This window comes from Chiloscyllium plagiosum, chromosome 29, assembly GCF_004010195.1.
Source record: "Chiloscyllium plagiosum isolate BGI_BamShark_2017 chromosome 29, ASM401019v2, whole genome shotgun sequence".
Classification (NCBI taxonomy): Eukaryota; Metazoa; Chordata; class Chondrichthyes; order Orectolobiformes; family Hemiscylliidae; genus Chiloscyllium; species Chiloscyllium plagiosum.
Window position 1 is genome coordinate 12233588 of NC_057738.1, and position 19556 is coordinate 12253143.

Here is a 19556-nt window from a genome sequence, read left to right on the forward strand (position 1 = left end):
TGTGTTGTCAATGTCAATGCCTCTTATTAATCAAAGTCTACTTGCCAACTAATCAACACGCTTGTGTCATCCAGTGTCAATGCTGGTATTCCCTTTGAATTGATATTTATACAAACCCCTCTGATAAGCGCAAGATGAAAAGCTTTCCCATTATTTGTCTTGTTTTCACCAATACTCAAGTTGTGCACTACCAAATGACTGTTTGTTCAGAATTTCTTAATTAAAATGGACACAAAATCTGACAAAATGGCTTCCATAAGAGACATGACTACCCTTGTGAACTGATCTGATATTGGGGCTAGTATTGAAAATGTGAATACCTATCTGTAGCTCATTGTAACTTGATAAGAAGCATCAAAACTTCGAGTTGGGACACTTTTAAAGGAAAAGTTAACTATCTCAAGCAAAATGTAGTGTATGGATCTGTTACATATTATGTGATAATTTTGGGATAATAGCCATCTTAGGTTTTGACCTGTAGAAGACTGACTGAGGCATACCATTTTGATAGAACTTCAAGAGAAGTTCTGGGAGATACCATCAGAGAGAGATGGCTTTTGACAGGGAGACTGAGGGAGGCAAATCAGCAAAAGGCTGCTGTGCTTAACCAGGTTATCAAGAGCCACAGCCTGGAGTGCTACAAAAATGAAATAAAAGGTTCAATCAATCCTTCCCAAAAATGTTTGACTGTAGAAACAATCACAATTGTTTAGTTCTGACTTCAGTTTTTGAACATCTTTGCCTCAGGGCGAAATTTTCAAGCAAGCTAATAAAGATGTTATCTTTCTTTCATCCTTTCATACTTTATCAGTCCCTGCTTTTATTCTTTTGATCAGTATTTCAGCTAATGACTGTATCCCTTATTGCATACCAATCTCCAGCAAATTATGTAAGATTGTCCATCATTCTGATTCAAGATTAAAGCTGCTGCTTATTCTTCAATTTGAGGAATTGAGAAACTAAAAGGGGGTAAATGAGCTATCCAAATTCACAGTTCATGGACCATTCTCTGCACAAGTGTGGTTTGGCCATGACAATGACTAAAGTGGTGAGTGACCTTTTAATCTGGTACACACAACCTGCTATTCATGTTTTCAGTTTGTATTCTTAATACAAGGCCTCAATAGTTAGGATTTTATAAGTTTACTCAGAAAATAAAACGATTGTCACACACAGAAAATTGAGTTCTACAAAGTCAGCAAAGGGAATCCAAGCTTTAATGTGCATCATTACTTAACTTCCTAATATTTACACAAAGATTGTGGATAAAATTGTGGCATTGCAAAATGTTATATCCTATTCAGTTGTATAAATTAGCTTTGGAACTGTACTTGCAGAGGGGAAAAAAAAATCCATGTGACTACACAGGCATGCATGCACACTAACACAGAGACATTGATTCGGGGAGAAAACTATGTATAATCTGCTTTGAATATTGTTCTAAAAATCACTTTGTGGAAAATATAGCTAAGGAAATAAGCATCCATCTTGAAGATTTGTTGTGAAACTAAAACCGCAATAAAATGAAAGCAGCCATGGGAGAAATTTCATGACTGGTAACCACGGGAACATTTTTATTTGATTTGATATGATTTTGCAAATCAGTTAAATATCGTCTCTAAACGTGGTTAAGGTGGTGGAGGATGGGGAAGCTCTGTTTCACATGATTCAGAGCAGCTAACTTTTGATATTTTAAGTTGCATTCATTTTAATTACTAGGTGATCTGTCATTAAAATTTAATTTGGGTTCAATTGATCTGAATTGTGACTCCTGCTGGCAAATGGGAAACACCGTGCAATAATTGATTTGATTTGATTTACTATCGTCACATGTACTTAAGTACAGTGAAAGGTTTTTTGTTTTGTTTGCAGTACAGCAGATCATAACATACAAAGATCATAGGGTGATTGAACAGAGTGAGGAATACAAAGTCACAGCTGCAAAGAAAGTGTACAAAAAGTAAGATCAACATTAGATGTGAAATTTGAGAGGTCCATTCAGAAGTCTAATAACAGAAGAGAAGAGGCTGTTCTTGAACCTGTTAGTATGTGTGTATAAGCTTTTGCAATCTTCTGCCTGATAGAAGAGATTGGGGGAGATTATAACTGGGGTGGGAAGAGTCTTCGATGTTAGCTGCCTTTCCGCGGCACCGAGAAGTCCAGATCAAGTCAATGGATGGAAGGTTTACTCGCGTAATGATCTGGGTTGTGTTCACAACTTTCTGTAGTATCTTCGGGTCCTGATCAGAGCAGTCGCCACACCAGTTGTGATACATCCTAATTGAATGCTTTCTGTGGTACATCTGTAAAAGTTGGTGAGGGTCCTTTATGGATATGCTGAATTTCTTTAGCCTCCTGAGGAAATAGAGGCATTGTTGTGCTGCCTTGATTGTTGTATCAACATGGGTGGTTCAGGCCAAATGGTTGGTGATCGTCACTCCTAGGAACTTGATGCTTCCAACCATCTCTCCCTCAGCTCTGTTGATGTAGATAAGGACATATCCTTCATTTTTCCTGAAGTCACTGATCAGCTCTTTAGTTTTGCTAACATTAAGTGAGATTATTATCTTTGCACCATGTCATCAAGCATTCTATCTCAATAACTAAGAAATCAAGAAATAGTCCTGCAGGCTAAAGTTCGAGTATGTGTGTAGAGTTTTTTTACCAACCTCATAGTCCCTCTTCGGGCATTCTATGCTTACATCCTCCTCCAAAGTGAAGATAGATACGAAGTATCTGTTATAATACCCTATTATATATAATGCCCTACCAATGATCTCTGACTCCACATGTAGATTGCCCTCTTGGTCCTCATGGGCTCTACTGTTTTCCCTCGTTATTGTCTTCCCCTTTGATATACATAAGAAATATCTTGAGGTTCTCCCTAATCTTACCTGTTGGAGCATTATCATGCCCCCTAATTTGTTCTCCTAGTTGCTTTCCTAAGACTCCCCCAGCACCTCTGCTAGGGTCTCCATTAATTTTTTTCTTTTGCTCCTCTAAGAAGACTCCCTTTTCCTTCTTATCCAGGTTCTCTAAGCTTGTTGCTTCCACATTTCACCCTATAGGGAACATGTTGGGCCTGCATTGTTGCCAATTCCAATTTGAACGTCATTGTTTGTTCTGTAGTAGATTTATCCAGAAAACCCATTGACCTATTGAAGTTAGCTTAATTTGCCTGGCTGATTTCACTTGAATATCATTAAGTTGTATATAGCCAAAAATGCACAACATTCCACTTGGCTAGAAACGTTTATCTGCTTTATCATCATCGAAAAACTCTGGGCAGCTTTTACAGCCCCTCATTGCTGAGATTGCAGGATAAAATTTCTAAGTTGGACTCACCACTGCCTTCCTGCATTATATTTACATGAGTTCAGACACTTATGATGTAGCTAGTGTAATTTTCCTTCTTGCAAATTGCTTTTGCATTGTTGTGGCTTCTAGAGAGACCATAGATACATAGCTGGTAAGCATAATTAGAACATCTCCCATTCATATTTCTGCTGATGTTGAAGTTCAGACTTATTTGATGCATTGGAAACATACCAGCAACCATGATAAAAGAGAAACTCAAACATCCTATATCAGTGTGACTGTCTCTGTTCACAGAGATCAATGGCCATAGTTAGAATTTTCTGAAGTATTGACAAGCATATAAATGTGCAGGCCAGGTAGTTGCCTTTTTAATGAATGAGGAAAATTAACATATCCTACAAGCTTCCCTGACTGCAATTTCTATTCCTGGCACATTATGCAAATGTCTGACTCCTCAAAATATAGAGGAAACTGGTTGGAATTTTAGCTAAATCCTGAAAAGTTTTAAGAGGCTTTTACATTGATTTCTTCAAGGTGATCATTGAAGAATATGATGCATTAACGTACAAAATACAACTGGACAGCATTGTGGCATATTAAGCTAACCATACTGTAATGCAAAATTAAAGAAATATTAAGTGCTGTGGTTTTTATAGTTAGTAATCATATTACAATGGAGAAAGTGAGGACTGCAGATGCTGAAGAAATCAGTCGAAAAGTGTGGCTCTGGAAAAGCACAGCAGGTCAGGCAGCATCCGAGGAGCAGGAGAGTCGACATTTGGAGCATAAGCCCTTCATCAAGAATGTTGGGGGAGGGGGCTGGGTGGAAGGGGGCTGAGAGATAAACAGGAAAGTGAGGTGGGAAGATACCTGGGAAGGTGATAGGTAGGGGCGGATGGGGTGATCGTGATAAGTTGGAGGGGAGAGTGGAACAGATAGGTGGGAAGGAAGATGGACAGCTAGGACAGTTCAAGCGGGCGATGCTGAGTTGGAGGGTTGGATCTGGATTGATGTGGAGAGAGGAGATAAGGAAACTGGTGAAGTCGACATTGCTGTGTGGTTGGAGGGTCCCAAGGCGGAAGACGATACATTGTTCCTCCAGTCGTCAGGAGGCTTGGATTTGGTGGTGGAGGTGGCCCAGAACTTGCATGTCCTTGGCGGAGTGGGAGAGGGAAGTTGAAATGTTTGCCACAGGGCGGTAGGGTTATTTGGTTTGTGTGTCCCAGAGATGTTTCCTGAAATGACCTGCGAGTTGGCATCCTGTCTTCCCAGTGTAAAGACCGCACCAAGAGCAACGGACACAATATATGGGGTGTAGGAAAGACTCTGCTGAATGTGAGAGGATGCTTTGGGGCCTTTGATGGAGTTGAAGGGGGAGTTGTGGGTGCAGATCTTACCCCTCTTTCAGCACCATGAGAAGGTGCTGGGAGTGGAGAGTAGATTGTAGATATGTGTGGAGAGGGAAATGTGTCTTTGGTGGTGGGGTCTGATTGGATATGGCAGAAATGGCGGATGATAAGACGCTGTATTCGGAGATTGGTAGGGTGGAAGGTGAGGACTGGGGGGTTCTATCCTTGTTGCGGTTGGTGGGGTGGGATTTAAGTGCAGAGATATGGGAAGTAGTGGAGATGCGCTGGAAGATATTGTTGATCATGTGGGACAGGAGCAGATAAGCAGAGACTGAGGAATTCGGAGTAAGGGATAAAGTTTTTACAGGGTAGGTGTTGGTCGGAGGCGTGGTCCAGGTAGCTGAGGTTTGAAGTAGATGTCCGTGTTGAGTTAGTCGCCGGAGATGGAGACTGAGAGATCCAGGAAGGGGAGGGTGGTGTCAGAGATGGAAGGTGTTTGGGAAGTTGATGAACTGATCAGCTTCCTTGTGGGAGCACAAGGTGGTGCCGATTACAGTCATCAATGTAGCAGAGAAAAAGGTGGGGGATGCTGCCAGTGTAACTATGGAAGATGGATTGTTCCACGTATCCAACGAAGAGGCATGCATAGCTGGAGCCCCTGTGGGTACCCATGGCTACCACTTTGGTATGAATTGAAGGTGCAGCACTTCTGGACATGCTGCGCCTTAAATTTGTCACAGGGTGTCAGGTGAGCCATATTGTATGGAAGTATCAACTTGTGTTAAACTGGTTACTCCAATAATTCTGATGAGTTAAAGACACAGAGCATGAAAAAAATCTGTTCAGTTAAATAGAGGAGCAAAATAATTTATTCTTTGAGGCAATCTGTGAGGATCTCCTTGCCCAATCACAAATTCTCGCTGTAATGCTGCTGCTCTAGTTCCTCCTTTACTGCTTCTCCAGAGACAGAATATAATTGAAAGAGCAGAAAGTACACAAGAGAATAAACCTGCGATTGGTGGTGCTGGGTCAGTAGTGAGGACAAAACAGGAGGTAGGAAGGCCAGGATGGTTGAGAGCAGATAAAGTGGCTCCAGCTGTCTTTGTGGGAGGAGGAATAGAGTGTACACATCAGAGTGAAGGAAGAGACAGTGAGTGTGCATTAGGGGACAAAGACTGGGCAGGGGCAGGCAAGGGAGCATATTGGAATGGACAAAATATTTATGTATTGCTTAAACTCTGAACTGATCAGATGCTTGATGAAATGAGCCCAGCTGTAAGTAGTTCATCAAATGGACTTGTTTCATCTCTTTAGATGCTGCTAGATCCACTGAGTTTGTCCAGAGCTGTTTTTGTTTCAGATTTTCAGCATTCACAGTATTTTGGTTATTTTCATGGCAGTGTAATTGTGTGGAGCAGCATTAGAATTCTGATCACATAATTCAGTCCACCAATATAGTGACATAATTGCCATTGCTTGTGCAAGCCACATTACTTGCACAAATATGCTGTTTGACTTTTTCTGAATATGATGGTTTTTCATCATCATCTGGTATTTTGCATCACTTTGCCTCATCAAAAGCACTTGTAGTTACATTTTCTTGTTTACAGATGTGACTGCCTTCGACTTTTTTTTTTTAGATTACTTTACAGTGTGGAAACAGGCCCTTCGGCCCAACAAGTCCACACCGACCCGCCGAAGCGTAACCCACCCATACCCCTACATTTACCCCTACATTTACCCCTACATTTACCCCTTACCTAACACTACGGGCAATTTAGCATGGCCAATTCACCTAACCTGCACATCTTTGGACTGTGGGAGGAAACCGGAGCACCCGGAGGAAACCCACGCAGACACGGGGAGAACGTGCAAACTCCACACAGTCAGTCGCCTGAGGCGGGAATTGAACCCGGGTCTCTGGCGCTGCGAGGCAGCAGTGCTAACCACTGTGCCACCGTGCCGCCCACGGTGACAATATACTGTTCTGTCACAATCTCCAGCTTTTCGTCTCTCTTTATTTGCACATTGGATCAAAGGCGGCACAATGGAAGTATATTTTGATAATTGAGATAACCTATTGGATTGATGACTATTAGATCAGAGGGATAGCAAGCCAAACCAAATCAGCATCCCTGTCACTGAATTCACAGTACAATGAAATTAAATTGCTCAATGATACTAAAAATTGTTCAATTGTTTCTAACCAGACTTTACATGTAACAGATTTTGGGCACCAAGTTTATAACTTAAAAAAAATTCACAATTTATTATTGATCATGTAATTTCAGCAGAACACAGATGAACAACAAGGCAATTTAATTAATTCTATGATCTAAGCCCAATGTCTGATCACAAACCCCCACTCTCACACCGACAGACAGACACGGTTAAGGTATAAAATAAAGGAAAATAAAGAATTGTAAGTTGCCAGTTCAATAACCATTTCAACAATGAATACCATCTTTGGATGATGCATTACATTACAGGCGTGCATACTATATGTCTTGCTTGAATTCAGAAGTCACTGGTCGTTAGAAACTGCTTCAGCAGACATCTGGAGACTTCTTACCTTTTTTTTTACAAATTGGGATTCTTTCTCAGAACTTTGATCAAATCGATAACTGGAGAATATCTAAAGACAGCAAAACCAAATAATAACAGCTCAGTCCAGCAATTTCCAAAACAAAACTGCCCAAGCCCAGTCAGAGCTAGTTTACTTTGTTTTTTTCTTTCTTTTACAACATTCTCTGTGGTTGGCTGGACAATACCAATCCTCCCTTGACTGACCAATTCACCGTCCAACCAACTGGCAGCCCCTGAGCATAACAGCATCTCAGTGCAAATCGTCTGCACTGTTCTTAGAGCTTTATTTACCTGCATTATCTTTTCACATGCGTTTCCAAAGCAAACATCAGTCTTCTGTTTTCTCCTCTTTAAAACATGTTGCTGTTCAAAATTCAAAAGTTAAATTTTCAACTTCAAGTCTCAGTTCCAAATCAAGAAATGCCAAAGTAAAAGAAAAATAGTAATAGGCTCAACATTGTTATAATCTCCAAGAAAATAACTTTCCTTGTGTCTTTAGTTTTATTCCAAGGTTCATTTACCTGCCAGTTTATGGTTCTGCTAAAAGACCTACATTCAAGACCTGCATTATTTTTAAATACTAACAAGCCTGTTGCATATTTCTTGCACTTTTTTTTCAGATTTCCAGTTTCTTTATGTTGGTATTGTCCAGACTGCTTATATTTTGTGTTGAGAACAAACAGAATAGTTGGGTGGTGACTGATCCCAATGAGTATTTTATGCTTTCTCGAATATTGACATTTACAATATTTTGTGTTTAGCTTGGTGACTGAATGGTGTTCAGTGCCCGTTGACACCAAAAAACTGCTTATAAAAAATTATTAATTGGATAATCTTTAAGAAAGAACTTGCCAAAAACGACTTCTCTAATTTTTACTTTCTTTGTGCATGTGTTTGAGAGAGGGTACATTGAAAGGTAGTCTTACATTTCTCTCATGCTTATTTCAAATGTTTCAAAGCACATAAGGCAGTCACTCTAATGGGAAGTGCAACCACCAATTTGTGCGCAGTAAATTACGATAAATACAATGTGGTAAATTGTCTCATGATTATTTAAATGGTGGGTGAGGCATAAAAGTCCATCAAGACTCAAGGAGAACTCCTGTACTTGTCTTTCGATAGTATTGAGGAATCTTTATTCGCCTGAGACAGCAGTTTAATGTACCATTAAAGGATGGCACCTCCAACAGAATATGTTAATCATTGAACAGAAATGTTACTGTAGATTTTATGCTGCAGTTTCTCGAGTGAGACTTGAACTGCGCCATACTGATCTGTTAAGATTACTATAATTGAATACCAGTATTGGGTAAGTTCGTGATTGGGTTCATCAATGAAGGAACTTAATTGAAGAGCCCATTAAACTCTTGGTCTTCGGCTCAGTAGAAAAGAGTGGACTCTTGATTGCGGTAACACTCATTAGCAAACACTAGTAGGACTCAAGTCACCCAAGGGGAGCTTGCACCTTTGGAATGTGGAGGCAGAAATTTTGTTAGCAATCTCCTTCAAAGCTACTTGGCAGAGCAGCCCCCTTTTTCATCTGTATCTGAACTGCATCATAACGTGAACAACATGATTCTTTTTTATGGTGTTGTAGCAGTTAATAAAACGCTTCCTGTAGAGTGCGTGTTTTTGGTGCAGAGCCAGCAATTTGCAAAACACAAAGTGGATGCAGACCAGGCACTTAGAATAGCTTCTTATCCAAATGCATGTTCTGCTGGACTGTTAATTTTCTCTGCAGGTTTAAGAATTCTGGTGCAAACTGAACACTCACTGCTTCTGTGCTTAATATATATGCTCATGGATTGAGATCAGATTAGATTAGATTCCCTCCAGTATGGAAACATGCCCTTAGACTCAACAAGTCCACACTGATCCTCCAAAGAGTAACCCACCAAAGAGACCCATTCCCCTTCCCCTACCCGATGTTTACCCCTGACTAACATACATAATACTGTGGGCAATTTAGCATGGCCAATTCACTTAACCTGTACATCTTTGGATTGTGGGAGGAAACCAGAGCACCCAGAAGATACCCACACAGACATGGAGAGAATGTGCAAACTCCACACAGACAGACACCCAAGCCAGGAATCGAACTCTGGTCCCTGGCACTGAGGGGAAGCAGTGCTAACCACTGTGCCACCCGAACTGAATATCTCAAATTTTCAGTTGATCATACAGAGAACGCATGGATTCATGACAGACAAGTCATGCCTGACAAATCTTTTTTGAAGGTGTGCCTAAGGGATTGAACAGGAGAATGTCTATGGATATTGTTTATCTGGACTTCCAGAATGCATTTGATAGATTTCAACGTAAGAGATGGTTAACTAAGGTACAAGTCCATGGAGTTGAGTGAAAATTATGGACATGGCTGGAAAAATGCTTGAGTAGCAGATGACATAAGGCGGAATAAAGAGTAAGTACTCAAATAGGCAAAATTTGACCAGTGGTGTGTCTCAGATTCTGTGTTGTGCTTCAATTATTCACATACTTATTAAATGATTTGGCTAATGGCTTGGAAGGTTATATATCCAAATCTGTGTCATCAAAGTCAGAGAGCATTGTAGACAGTGTAGATGCTAGCATAAAATTACAAAGGGATATTGACAGACTAAATGAAATGTTAAAGCTGTGGCAGATGGAGTTCAATGCAAACAAGTGTTATGGACCAGACTTTCACGTCATTGGAGATGACATGGCCCTCATTTGTTTGTTCATTACCGTGTTCTTATTGGATGACATTATTTTGCTTCTGCTCCAGGTTATTTCACGTCACCCTAAGTCCATATGTGTCACTTGCCCCATTTGATCTTTTTCTTCCTTGCATATTTTTATCTTTAATTTCTCCTTCAGTTGTTTTCAGGATAAGGCTGTTTAGATAGTACCTACCTGCACTTAAATGGCATTGTCTTTCTGTAGTGACATAGATGTGTCCAGAAAATTTTCCTGCAAGTCATGTTGCAGTATTGAAGCTTGTGTTTGACCTTCGCTTCTTTCTTTTTCCTGTCTGGCTCTGATATTTCCAGTGAATCTTCAGCTGGATTTTTGGCAGAATAAGTTGTTTTTCAGGATTGCAGTTGTTTCTCTCAACTGAAACCACTCCTTAACTGCATCTGTCTGTGGAAAAACTGTTTAAATATTATTGCTGGGCATTAGTGTTGAAATACAATTCTCTGACTATTAGCACCACGAGCTGACCTCTTCTTCAGATTTGACAGTTTCAAGGAAGGAACTCAAAACAAGACAATGACATTAGCTTGTCCAGATTTTCGATGACCTCATAACCAAATTCTGTATTTTAAAATCTCTTCTGAATAGTCTTTTGATCTCTTTATCACTCCATAATTGGCATAGAAATATGTTGTAAATTTCAGGGAATATTACCCAGGCTCCATTATCCCCGACAGGGTTGTCTTCTCATCACAAGTGTTAGTCTTGTGAACCTTCAGAGCGCTCACTCGAAGGTTGGTATATCTTTCCTTCTGTAGAGAAGTGAACACGCTATTCAAGATGCAGTATCGTTGAAGGATGGCATTGCTCTTTGAGTTCAATTACTTTGTAATAGAAACTAACATGCTGTTTGTTTTCGTAATTGCTGGATGCAGCAGCGTATAAGCATTGTGAATTGTGCACCTGAATAAACAGGTCCCTCTCAACGTCAACATTTCCCAGTCCCTCGTTATCTTTTTTTTCTTCTGGAGTGGCTAACTTCCCACTTCCAACATTATTCCATCTGCCATGTTCTTGCCCACTCACTTAAGCTTTCTCCACATTTCATTGCATCCTTTCCAAGATTTTCTGCTTAACTTTGTACTGTCAGCACACTTGGAAGCATTAGCTTCAGGCCACTCATCTAAGTCACTGATATAAATTATAAATACCTGAAGTCCAAACCCAAATCTGTGACATACCCTTTTGTTTGTCTGCCAACCCAAAAATTGCCTATTTGTTCCTGTTTTCTGTTTTTGTGTCCATTAGTCAATCCTCAACCCATGTTAATGTGGAGGATTTCAAGGTTAATAATCTCTGGATTATTGACTGAACCATATGTAAATTGCCACAGGAGCAGAATGATTAGGAGCATTAACATACAGTTAGTGGGCTAGTGTGGTAAAAGAGTGGTTCCTATTCACAGGAGACCGCCACAATTTTTGGAGCAGAAGGTATACCAATGGGATAGACTCTATCTGAATCAGGATAGGATTCATGTCCATGTGGAGAGAGTAAAGGGGGAGTAAATAGTGGAGGTAGGGGAAGATAGAGTGATTCAGCACAGAAACAGACCCTTTGGTCCAACCAGTCCATGCTGACCATAATCCCAAATGAAACTAGTCCCACCTGCTGTGCTTGGCCCATATCCCTCCAAACATTTCTTATTCATATACTTTTTAAATGTCTTTTAAATGTTGTAACTTAAAAATATGTCCCCAGTCTTAAAATCCCCTACCTGAGGAAAAAAGACACCTCCAATTCACCTTATCTGTATCCCTCAGTCACCCCTCAACCTCCTATGCTGCAATGAAAAAAGTCACAGCCTATCCAGCTTCACTTTATAACTCAAACCCTACATTCCATTCAATATCCTGGTCAATCTCTTCAGCTTAATCCTGTAATTGGGCGACCAGAACAGGACACAGTATTCCAGAAGAGATCTCAGCAACATTTTATACAATCTCAATATAATGTCCCAACTCCTATGCTCAAAGGACTGAGCAATGAAGGCAAGCATGCGAAACACCTTCTTTTACACCCTATTTATCTGTGGCACAATCTTCAAAGAGTTATTTATCTGAGTCCCTGGGTCTCTTCTACAACACTACCAAATGTCCTAATTTTAATTGTGCAAATACCCTTTGTTTTATCAAGATGCAATACCTCACATTTATCCAAATTAAACTTCACCTGCCACTCCTCAGCCCATTGACCCAGTTTTTAAAATTTTCTTTGTAATCGTAGATAACCTTCTCCACTGTCCACTATACCACCAATTTTTGTGTCATCCACAAACTTACTAACCATGCTTTTAATGTTTCTCATCTAAATTATTTATATAAATGACAAACAAAAGTGGACCTGCACCAATCCCTGTGCAACACCACTGGTCACAGGCCCCTAGTCTGAAAAACAACCCTCCACAACAGTCCTTTGTCTCCTGCTGTTAAGCAAATTTTGTATCCGTTTGGTAAGCTCATTGTGAATCCCATGTCATCTCATTTTACTAGTTACCATGCGAAACGTTGTCAAATGCTTTACTAAAGTCCAAGTAAATGATTTCTACCGCTCCAGACTCATCAATCTTCTTGGTTACTCCCTCAAAAAACTCAATTAAGTTTATAAGATACGACTTCCCTTGCACAAACCTATGCTGATTATCCCATATCTTTCCTTGCTTCTCCAGTTGCACATAAACCCTATCTTTCAGAATCACTTCCAACAACTTATCCACCATTGAAGTCAGACTTACAGGTCTATAGTTCCCAGGCTTCTCCTTGTATCCCTTCTTAAATAAATGTATGAATACATGTATAACAAGAAACACAAACACCCTAAAAACGGCAGGTGAGCATAAAGACAAGTAAGGAAGATAGTAAAATGATAGTGAAATAAAGTGAACGTAGGTTAGTTTGATCTTAGAGTAGGCTAAAAGGTCAGCACAACATCGAGGGCAGAAGGACCTGTATTGTGCTGTACTGTTCTATGTTCTTTAATAGATGCTCATGTTCAGTTTAGATGAAGTATGTTTGAAAGGTTCAAGTGGAGCGTACACACATGGGCATGAACTGGTTGAGTTGAATTGCCTTTTTTCTGTGGCGTTTTTGTTCATGGAATAATGTATGTTCCTGGCACTTCCAGCATTTATTGCCTTACCTAATAGTCTGTGAGAAGATGAACTGACTTCATGAACTGTTGCAGTCTGTGAGAGTTAGGGACATTCTTAGTGCAGTTATGAGTGAAGTTTCATGATTTTGATCAAGTGATGATGAAGCAGTAGTGTTCTAATTCCAAATCAGGATGGTATGTGACTTTGGAGAGAACTTGAAGGTAATGGTGTTTCCATTCATCTGCTGTCTTTGATTTTCTAGGAGTCATGATGGTGGGTTTAAAAAGTGTTATTGAAGGTCAATTCATCTTGAAGATTGTTTACTATGCACTTGTGCAATTGAATGTGAATGTTTAACATGACGGAGAGATGCTAAGCAGACTACTTTATTCTAGATGGTGTTGAGCTTCTTTAATGTTGTGGGAACTGTATCTATCCAGATAACTGGAGTGTATCCCTTCATAGTCCTCACTTGTGCCTTGTAGGCGGTAGCGAGCTGTGTAAATCACTGCAGAATTCCTAGCCTTTGACCTGTCTCTGTAGACATCTTTAAATAACCACTCCAGTTCAATTTCTGGCCAATGGTAAACACTACAATACTGACAGTGTGGGATTCAGAAATGGTAATGCATTGAATGTCAAGGATAATTGTTAGATTTTCTCATTGAAAACAGTCATTGATCAGCACTTGTGTGGCACCAATGTTACTTGTCCAGGGCTTGCTGCATTTGGACATGGCCTGCTTCAGTATCTGAGATATCACACATGGTGCTGAGCATTGTGCCATCATCAGCAAACATCCCCACTTCGGATCTTATGATGGAGGGAAAGTCATGGATGTAATAGGTAAAGATAGTTGAGCCTAGGTCCCTACTTGAGGAAATCCTGTATTGATGTCCTGTGGTGGAGATGATTGAACTCCAACAGCTGCAAACGTTATCCTTTTTGCTAGGTATGACTCCAACCAGCAGAGTTTCCCCCTAATTTCCATTGATTGCAGTTTTGTCTGGGCTTCTTCATGCCAAATGCAGTCAAATGTTGCCTTTAAAGTCAATCTTGCCTCACTTCTGGAACTCTGCCCTTTTATTTGGACCAAATCTGCATTGAGGATAACAACCGAGTGGTTCCACAGAACTCAAGCTGAGCATCATGTCACTTTCTTGATAAGTGCTGTTTGGTAGCTTTGTTAGTTATCCCTTCCATTGCTTTGCTAATAATTGGAGAATGAACTGTTAGATTAGTAATTGATGCAACTGGATTGTTCTGTTTTTGTGCACAAGACCACTATGGGCAAATTTTCACTTTGTTAGGCAGATGTCAGTATTGTAGCTGTCCTGTCTAGGTTCATGGCCAGTTGTGGAGCACAACTCTTTAGTTTTATTTATGGTATATTGTCAGGAATCATAACCATTGCAATATTCAATGTCTTCAACCATTGCTTGGTGTCATGTGGAATGAATCGTATCGTTTGAAGATTGGTGACTTCAGGAGGAGTTAGAAATGAATCATCCACTCAGCACTTCTTGCTGAAGATGGATACAAATTTTTCAGACTTGTCTTTTGTAGTAATGTGCTGGGGCTTCCCCATCATTGAGAGTGAAGATATTTGATGAGCCTCTATCTCCTGTTAATTGCTTAACTGTCCGTGGTCATTCATGATGATTTGATAGGACTGTGAAACTTAGATCTGACCCATTGTTTGTGGGATTGCTTAGGCTCTGATGGCATGCTGCTTCTGCTGTTTGGCATGTGGGTGGTACAACATTCTTCCCCAGATTGATGCTTCATTTTTAGATATGCTAATGCTGCTTCTGGGATACCTCCTGCATCTTTCACTGAACAGGAGTTGATGGCAATAGTAGATTTCCTTCCCTTAAGGACATTAGTGAAACAATGAATCCAATTCTGCCCATCAACTTTCTTCCACCATTCGATATGCTCTAGGCTGATCTATTTGTGTTCTAAATTCCACATTTTCATGTAAATCTAATAAGCTTTTATTAACCTTTGATTATTGCCTAACAAGAATCTACAGTATTTACCATGGGCCTTTAACATATTCAATGACTCTGCCCGCATAACTTTCAGCAACAGTGTTGCAATGTCTCTCAAGCCTCACATAGAAAAAAAATCCCCTAATTTCTATCCTTCAACGGTGATTCTCAACAGTGTTCCTTAGTTCTGAACTTACCCAGAACGACTTGATTCTTCCTGCCAAAGTGAACAACATTTTCCCACTTAGCTCGTTTGTCTTTTGACAAATTGATTGGCAAGAGAAAACAGATCCTGGTGGTATTATTCCCATTGTACCCAGATGTCTGCCCAGCTCTAAACTTGGCTCTGTGCTTTTTGTATCTTTCTTTGCTTTGAGTACACTTTTCATCTGTATGTTTTCCTTTCCCAAGGACTAATGATCCCATGTTTTCCTTTAAACTTCTGTTCTATTATTTATTACATTGCCTAATTTCTGCATTTCAGAATATCCAACGAATTATTCTTCAACATGAAAATTCTGGCATTCTATAACCACCAGATTTTCTTCATGATCATTGCCATGTTTGAATATTCCTCCAATTTCTAAGATGTTTAATTATTTAGAAAGCTGAGTCAGTTTTCTCTCCTGCTACAAACTTTCGGTCTTTAAAACCCAAGATACAACACCTGATTATTTACTTGAATTTGGCTTTTACCTCTGAGGTCATCATGGTGGCTGGTACTTTCATTTCTTAACAAAATGTAATGCATCTGACCAGTGATATATAGCAAATGTCATGTTTTGTGAGGTTAGCTATATTTTACTGTGTTCTCTGTTGAGAGTCAGATATAAAGGTACTTAACAAAATCTTATGGCTGTTCACAATGAATCCTTTGAGATGTATTAGAAACACATTTTAAGTAATGAAATAAAGAATAAAGGATAGACCTGTTAAAAGGCAACTGGAGGATAGAGTTCATGGTCTGAATATGTTGAACACCGTGTCAAGATCAGTACCCAAATACAATATGACATGTTTTCACTGATCTTCACTGTAACATTCCAGAAGACTGATGACAGAAATGTGAGCGAGCGTAAGAGGAATATTGTGAATTAAAATAACAAACAATTAGAAGATCTTGAATTGCATCTTGCTATGCATTTGCAGGGAATGTAACAATTGCTCTTTTACCTCCTTTGATCTAACTGTCCAAGGTGCTAAACATGCCTACCAGATGAACCGCAGTTACGTTGCACTTCTTTCACTTTAGTGTACTTGTTGCTCACCATATCGTTTGCTTCACAAAGGAGATCAAAAAAAGAATGGGTGACTGATTTTTTAGAAAATCGCTCAGTCTACTGTGTGAATCCCACAACCTCTCTGATTCAGAGATGAGTTCTACCAGTTGGATCATGTTCTCTGAAACACAGGAAAGTGGCAACATAAATTGAGGGCAAGGGATTTCATCAGATCACCTGATGAAGGAGCGTCACTCCGAAAGCTAGTGTGCTTCCAATTAAACCTGTTGGACTATAACCTGGTGTTGTGTGATTTTTAACCTCAAATAAACTAAGTTGACTGCAGTTAGAGTTCTATATGTGGGTTGTTTTTGAGTTGCTTTCTCTGTTAATAGTACCAGTTTTCAATTTTTCTAGGTTGCGACCCTACACCATCTCTGTGAGCTTTGTCAGTCTGGTGCGTCATTCAAAATTTTAAAGAGCCATGCAGTTAATTTGGTCATATTTTATTGTATCATTTACCAGATTGTGCAATTCATAACAATTAAATTGGAAGAGTCAGTATTTTGATTGAAGTTTGTGGATCAAATTTGTGGTGATGTTAAATTGAGGGTATGAACACTGGTATTAATAAGTGTTCCATTGTATTAAATGTATGTTCTGCATTGGAAATGAAAAATTTGATAAAGTGGCTGCTTTAATTTGATTCAGAGTAAATATTGTTCACTTCAGTTCTAACCTTTACAGAGACTTAAGAAACAAATGTACTTTCAGATTTTTAGAGGTATTAAATTAATAATTGTAGTTATAATTTTCTTGGCCTTATTAGTTACTCAGTGTAAAATCGTATAATTTCATATCATATTGTTTTTACTTCAGGAAAGCTCAAGAACAGAATAAAAAAGTAGTAGTTGCTGGATGTGTTCCTCAAGCCCAACCACGGATGGACTACATTAAAGGCTTGAGCATTATTGGGGTAAGAATATTTTTCTGATACATCATTTAAAAAATTCAGCTTTTCAAGACATCATTTCACAGAGAATAGAATTCCTACAGCATAAAAAGAGGCCTTTCGGCCCATCGAGTCTGCACCTACCCTCCAAAGAGCATCCCACCCAAACCCAGCCCCTCTAAAGTATCCCTATAACCCCATTTACCATGGCTAATCCATCTCGTCTGCATATCCCTGGACACTGCAAAGCAATTTAGCATGGCCAATCCACCCGACTAGTCTTTGGACTGTGGGACGAAACTGGACCACCCAGTGAAAGCCTACACAGACAAAGGGCGAACATGCAAAGTCCACCCAGATAGCCACCCAAGTTTAGAACCAAACCTGGGTCCCTGGTGCTGTGCAATAGCAGTGCTAACCATTCAGCCACCATGTCACACATAATTCTTGGCTTTTTGTGTACGCCTGGTTTGGATTTGATATCCAAAGTGTGAAAATTTAGAAGATTCGCAAATTGCGTATTGTGTCTAGAAGGAGACATATTCTTGTAGTCTTATATAAAGTCCACAGTTTATCCTCATTAATTTCAAAACATCTGTGGTTTGTGTTTTGCTCCTTTTTAAGGTCACTAAATAACTTGAAGGAAGTTTTAAATCTTCAAGTGGATGGGAGTTGGAAGGGAATGCAATATTCAGAAATTTCAAGCATGACTATACCCTCCTTCCTTCTGGATTTAATGGAAATGTACTTGACTGTGTGCAAATAACCTGCTCACCAGAGGTGATGGAATAATTTTGGCTACTTTGTATTGTTTTAAACAGAGGCTTAATATTACTGCCTCTAGCACAAGTTCCTCAGTCTATGAGAAACTTGCCAGTGAAAAGGTGGTTTGTCATAGGTACATTTAGGGTTCAGGTTGTCTAGTACCTGAACAATATTTGCAATGCCTTGTCAGTTCCTGCTAGCTAATATATTATAGCGACATATTCTGATCTTAAGCTTTCAATCAGCAACCATTGAGTTAGGTTATGATATGGATATTGTTGTGAGGCTATTGTCATCAAATGGATATTGTCATCAAATCATAGAATTCTTACAGTGTGGAAGCAGGCCATTAGGCCCAACAAGTCCACACTGACCCTCCGAAGAGTATCCCACCCAGACCCATTCCTCTACCCTACTGCTTCACATTTTCCCTGTCTGGTGCGCCTAACCTACACATCCCTGAACACTATGGGCAATTTAGCATAATCACTTCACCTAACCTGCACATCTTTGGACTGTGGAAGGAAACCAGAGCACCCGGAGGGAACCCATGCAGACACAGGGAGTGTGTGCAAACTCCACACAGAAAGTCACCCGAGGTTGGAATCAAACCAGGTGCCTGATGCTGTGAGGCAGCAGTGCTAATCACTGAACCACTGTGCCAGAAGGTAATAATGAACAACATTGAAAGATTTATTGTTACTGATAATTCAGGAAAGGTAGGCTTGGGATATACCAGTCAAATTTATAATATAATTTGTGATCTGAGTAGGAAAGGTCTGCTGTTTATGCTGTGACTATCAACCCTATTATATACAGTCACACCTCACTGGGGTAGCACACTGGAAATCAAGCCTTGCTATTTCCAAAGTCATCACATAAGTTAAAGAATTTACCAAAATATACAAAATTCCCCAATTTACCTTTCTTGATTGAGGTTGACAAGATGGCTCAGCTTTCTGTACTTAATGAGAATTGCTATCTGTTACCAATAAATAGATTATAGTTACAAGTAAATAACCATGGATTGTTGATGTATAACTCTAATATTTAAACCTGTAACATTTTTGTAAAGTTCACCCTGCAAACACATTTGAGCAGATTTTAAAAAATCGTATAATGGATGGAGGGAAAAACTGGGCAGGCAGTTCAGTGTTCCCTGTCCACAAGGTTCGGTGAAGTCATCCTTTTGGTTTGCCAGAACTTGATGTTTGGCAATATATTTCCAGATACTTTCACTTGCAGGAGGCTCAGAGCAACTTGTTCACAGTTTGACTTATTGGCTAAAAGCCACAGCTAAAGGCAAATGGTAAGAGAAAATAAAGTGGCATTCTTCAGGCTTTTGGTATTTTTCATTACAAAAAGATAGACATTTTTCCCCTTTTGGAGGTCTGAAGGCTTCTGGGCTCTGCTGTTCAACAAAATATTCATCTATCTGGGAGTCAGTTACATAGTTGTTGACAGGTAGAAATGCCTTTTTCATCGACAGTTGGCCATCACTCCACAGAGGAGAAAGTGGGGACTGCAGATGCTGGAGAGTCAGAG

At 39.7% G+C, this 19556-nt stretch overlaps 1 protein-coding gene across 1 annotated transcript in view; it reads left to right on the forward strand.

Annotated features, from left to right (window-relative positions):
* Nucleotides 1-19556, forward strand: part of cdkal1 (CDK5 regulatory subunit associated protein 1-like 1) — a 596132-nt gene that overhangs the window by 117088 nt on the left and 459488 nt on the right. Inside the window, exon 5 of the mRNA XM_043718943.1 lies at nucleotides 17174-17270. Within this exon, the coding sequence (XP_043574878.1) occupies nucleotides 17174-17270 (97 nt within the window). The remainder of the gene's footprint in view (nucleotides 1-17173; nucleotides 17271-19556) is intronic.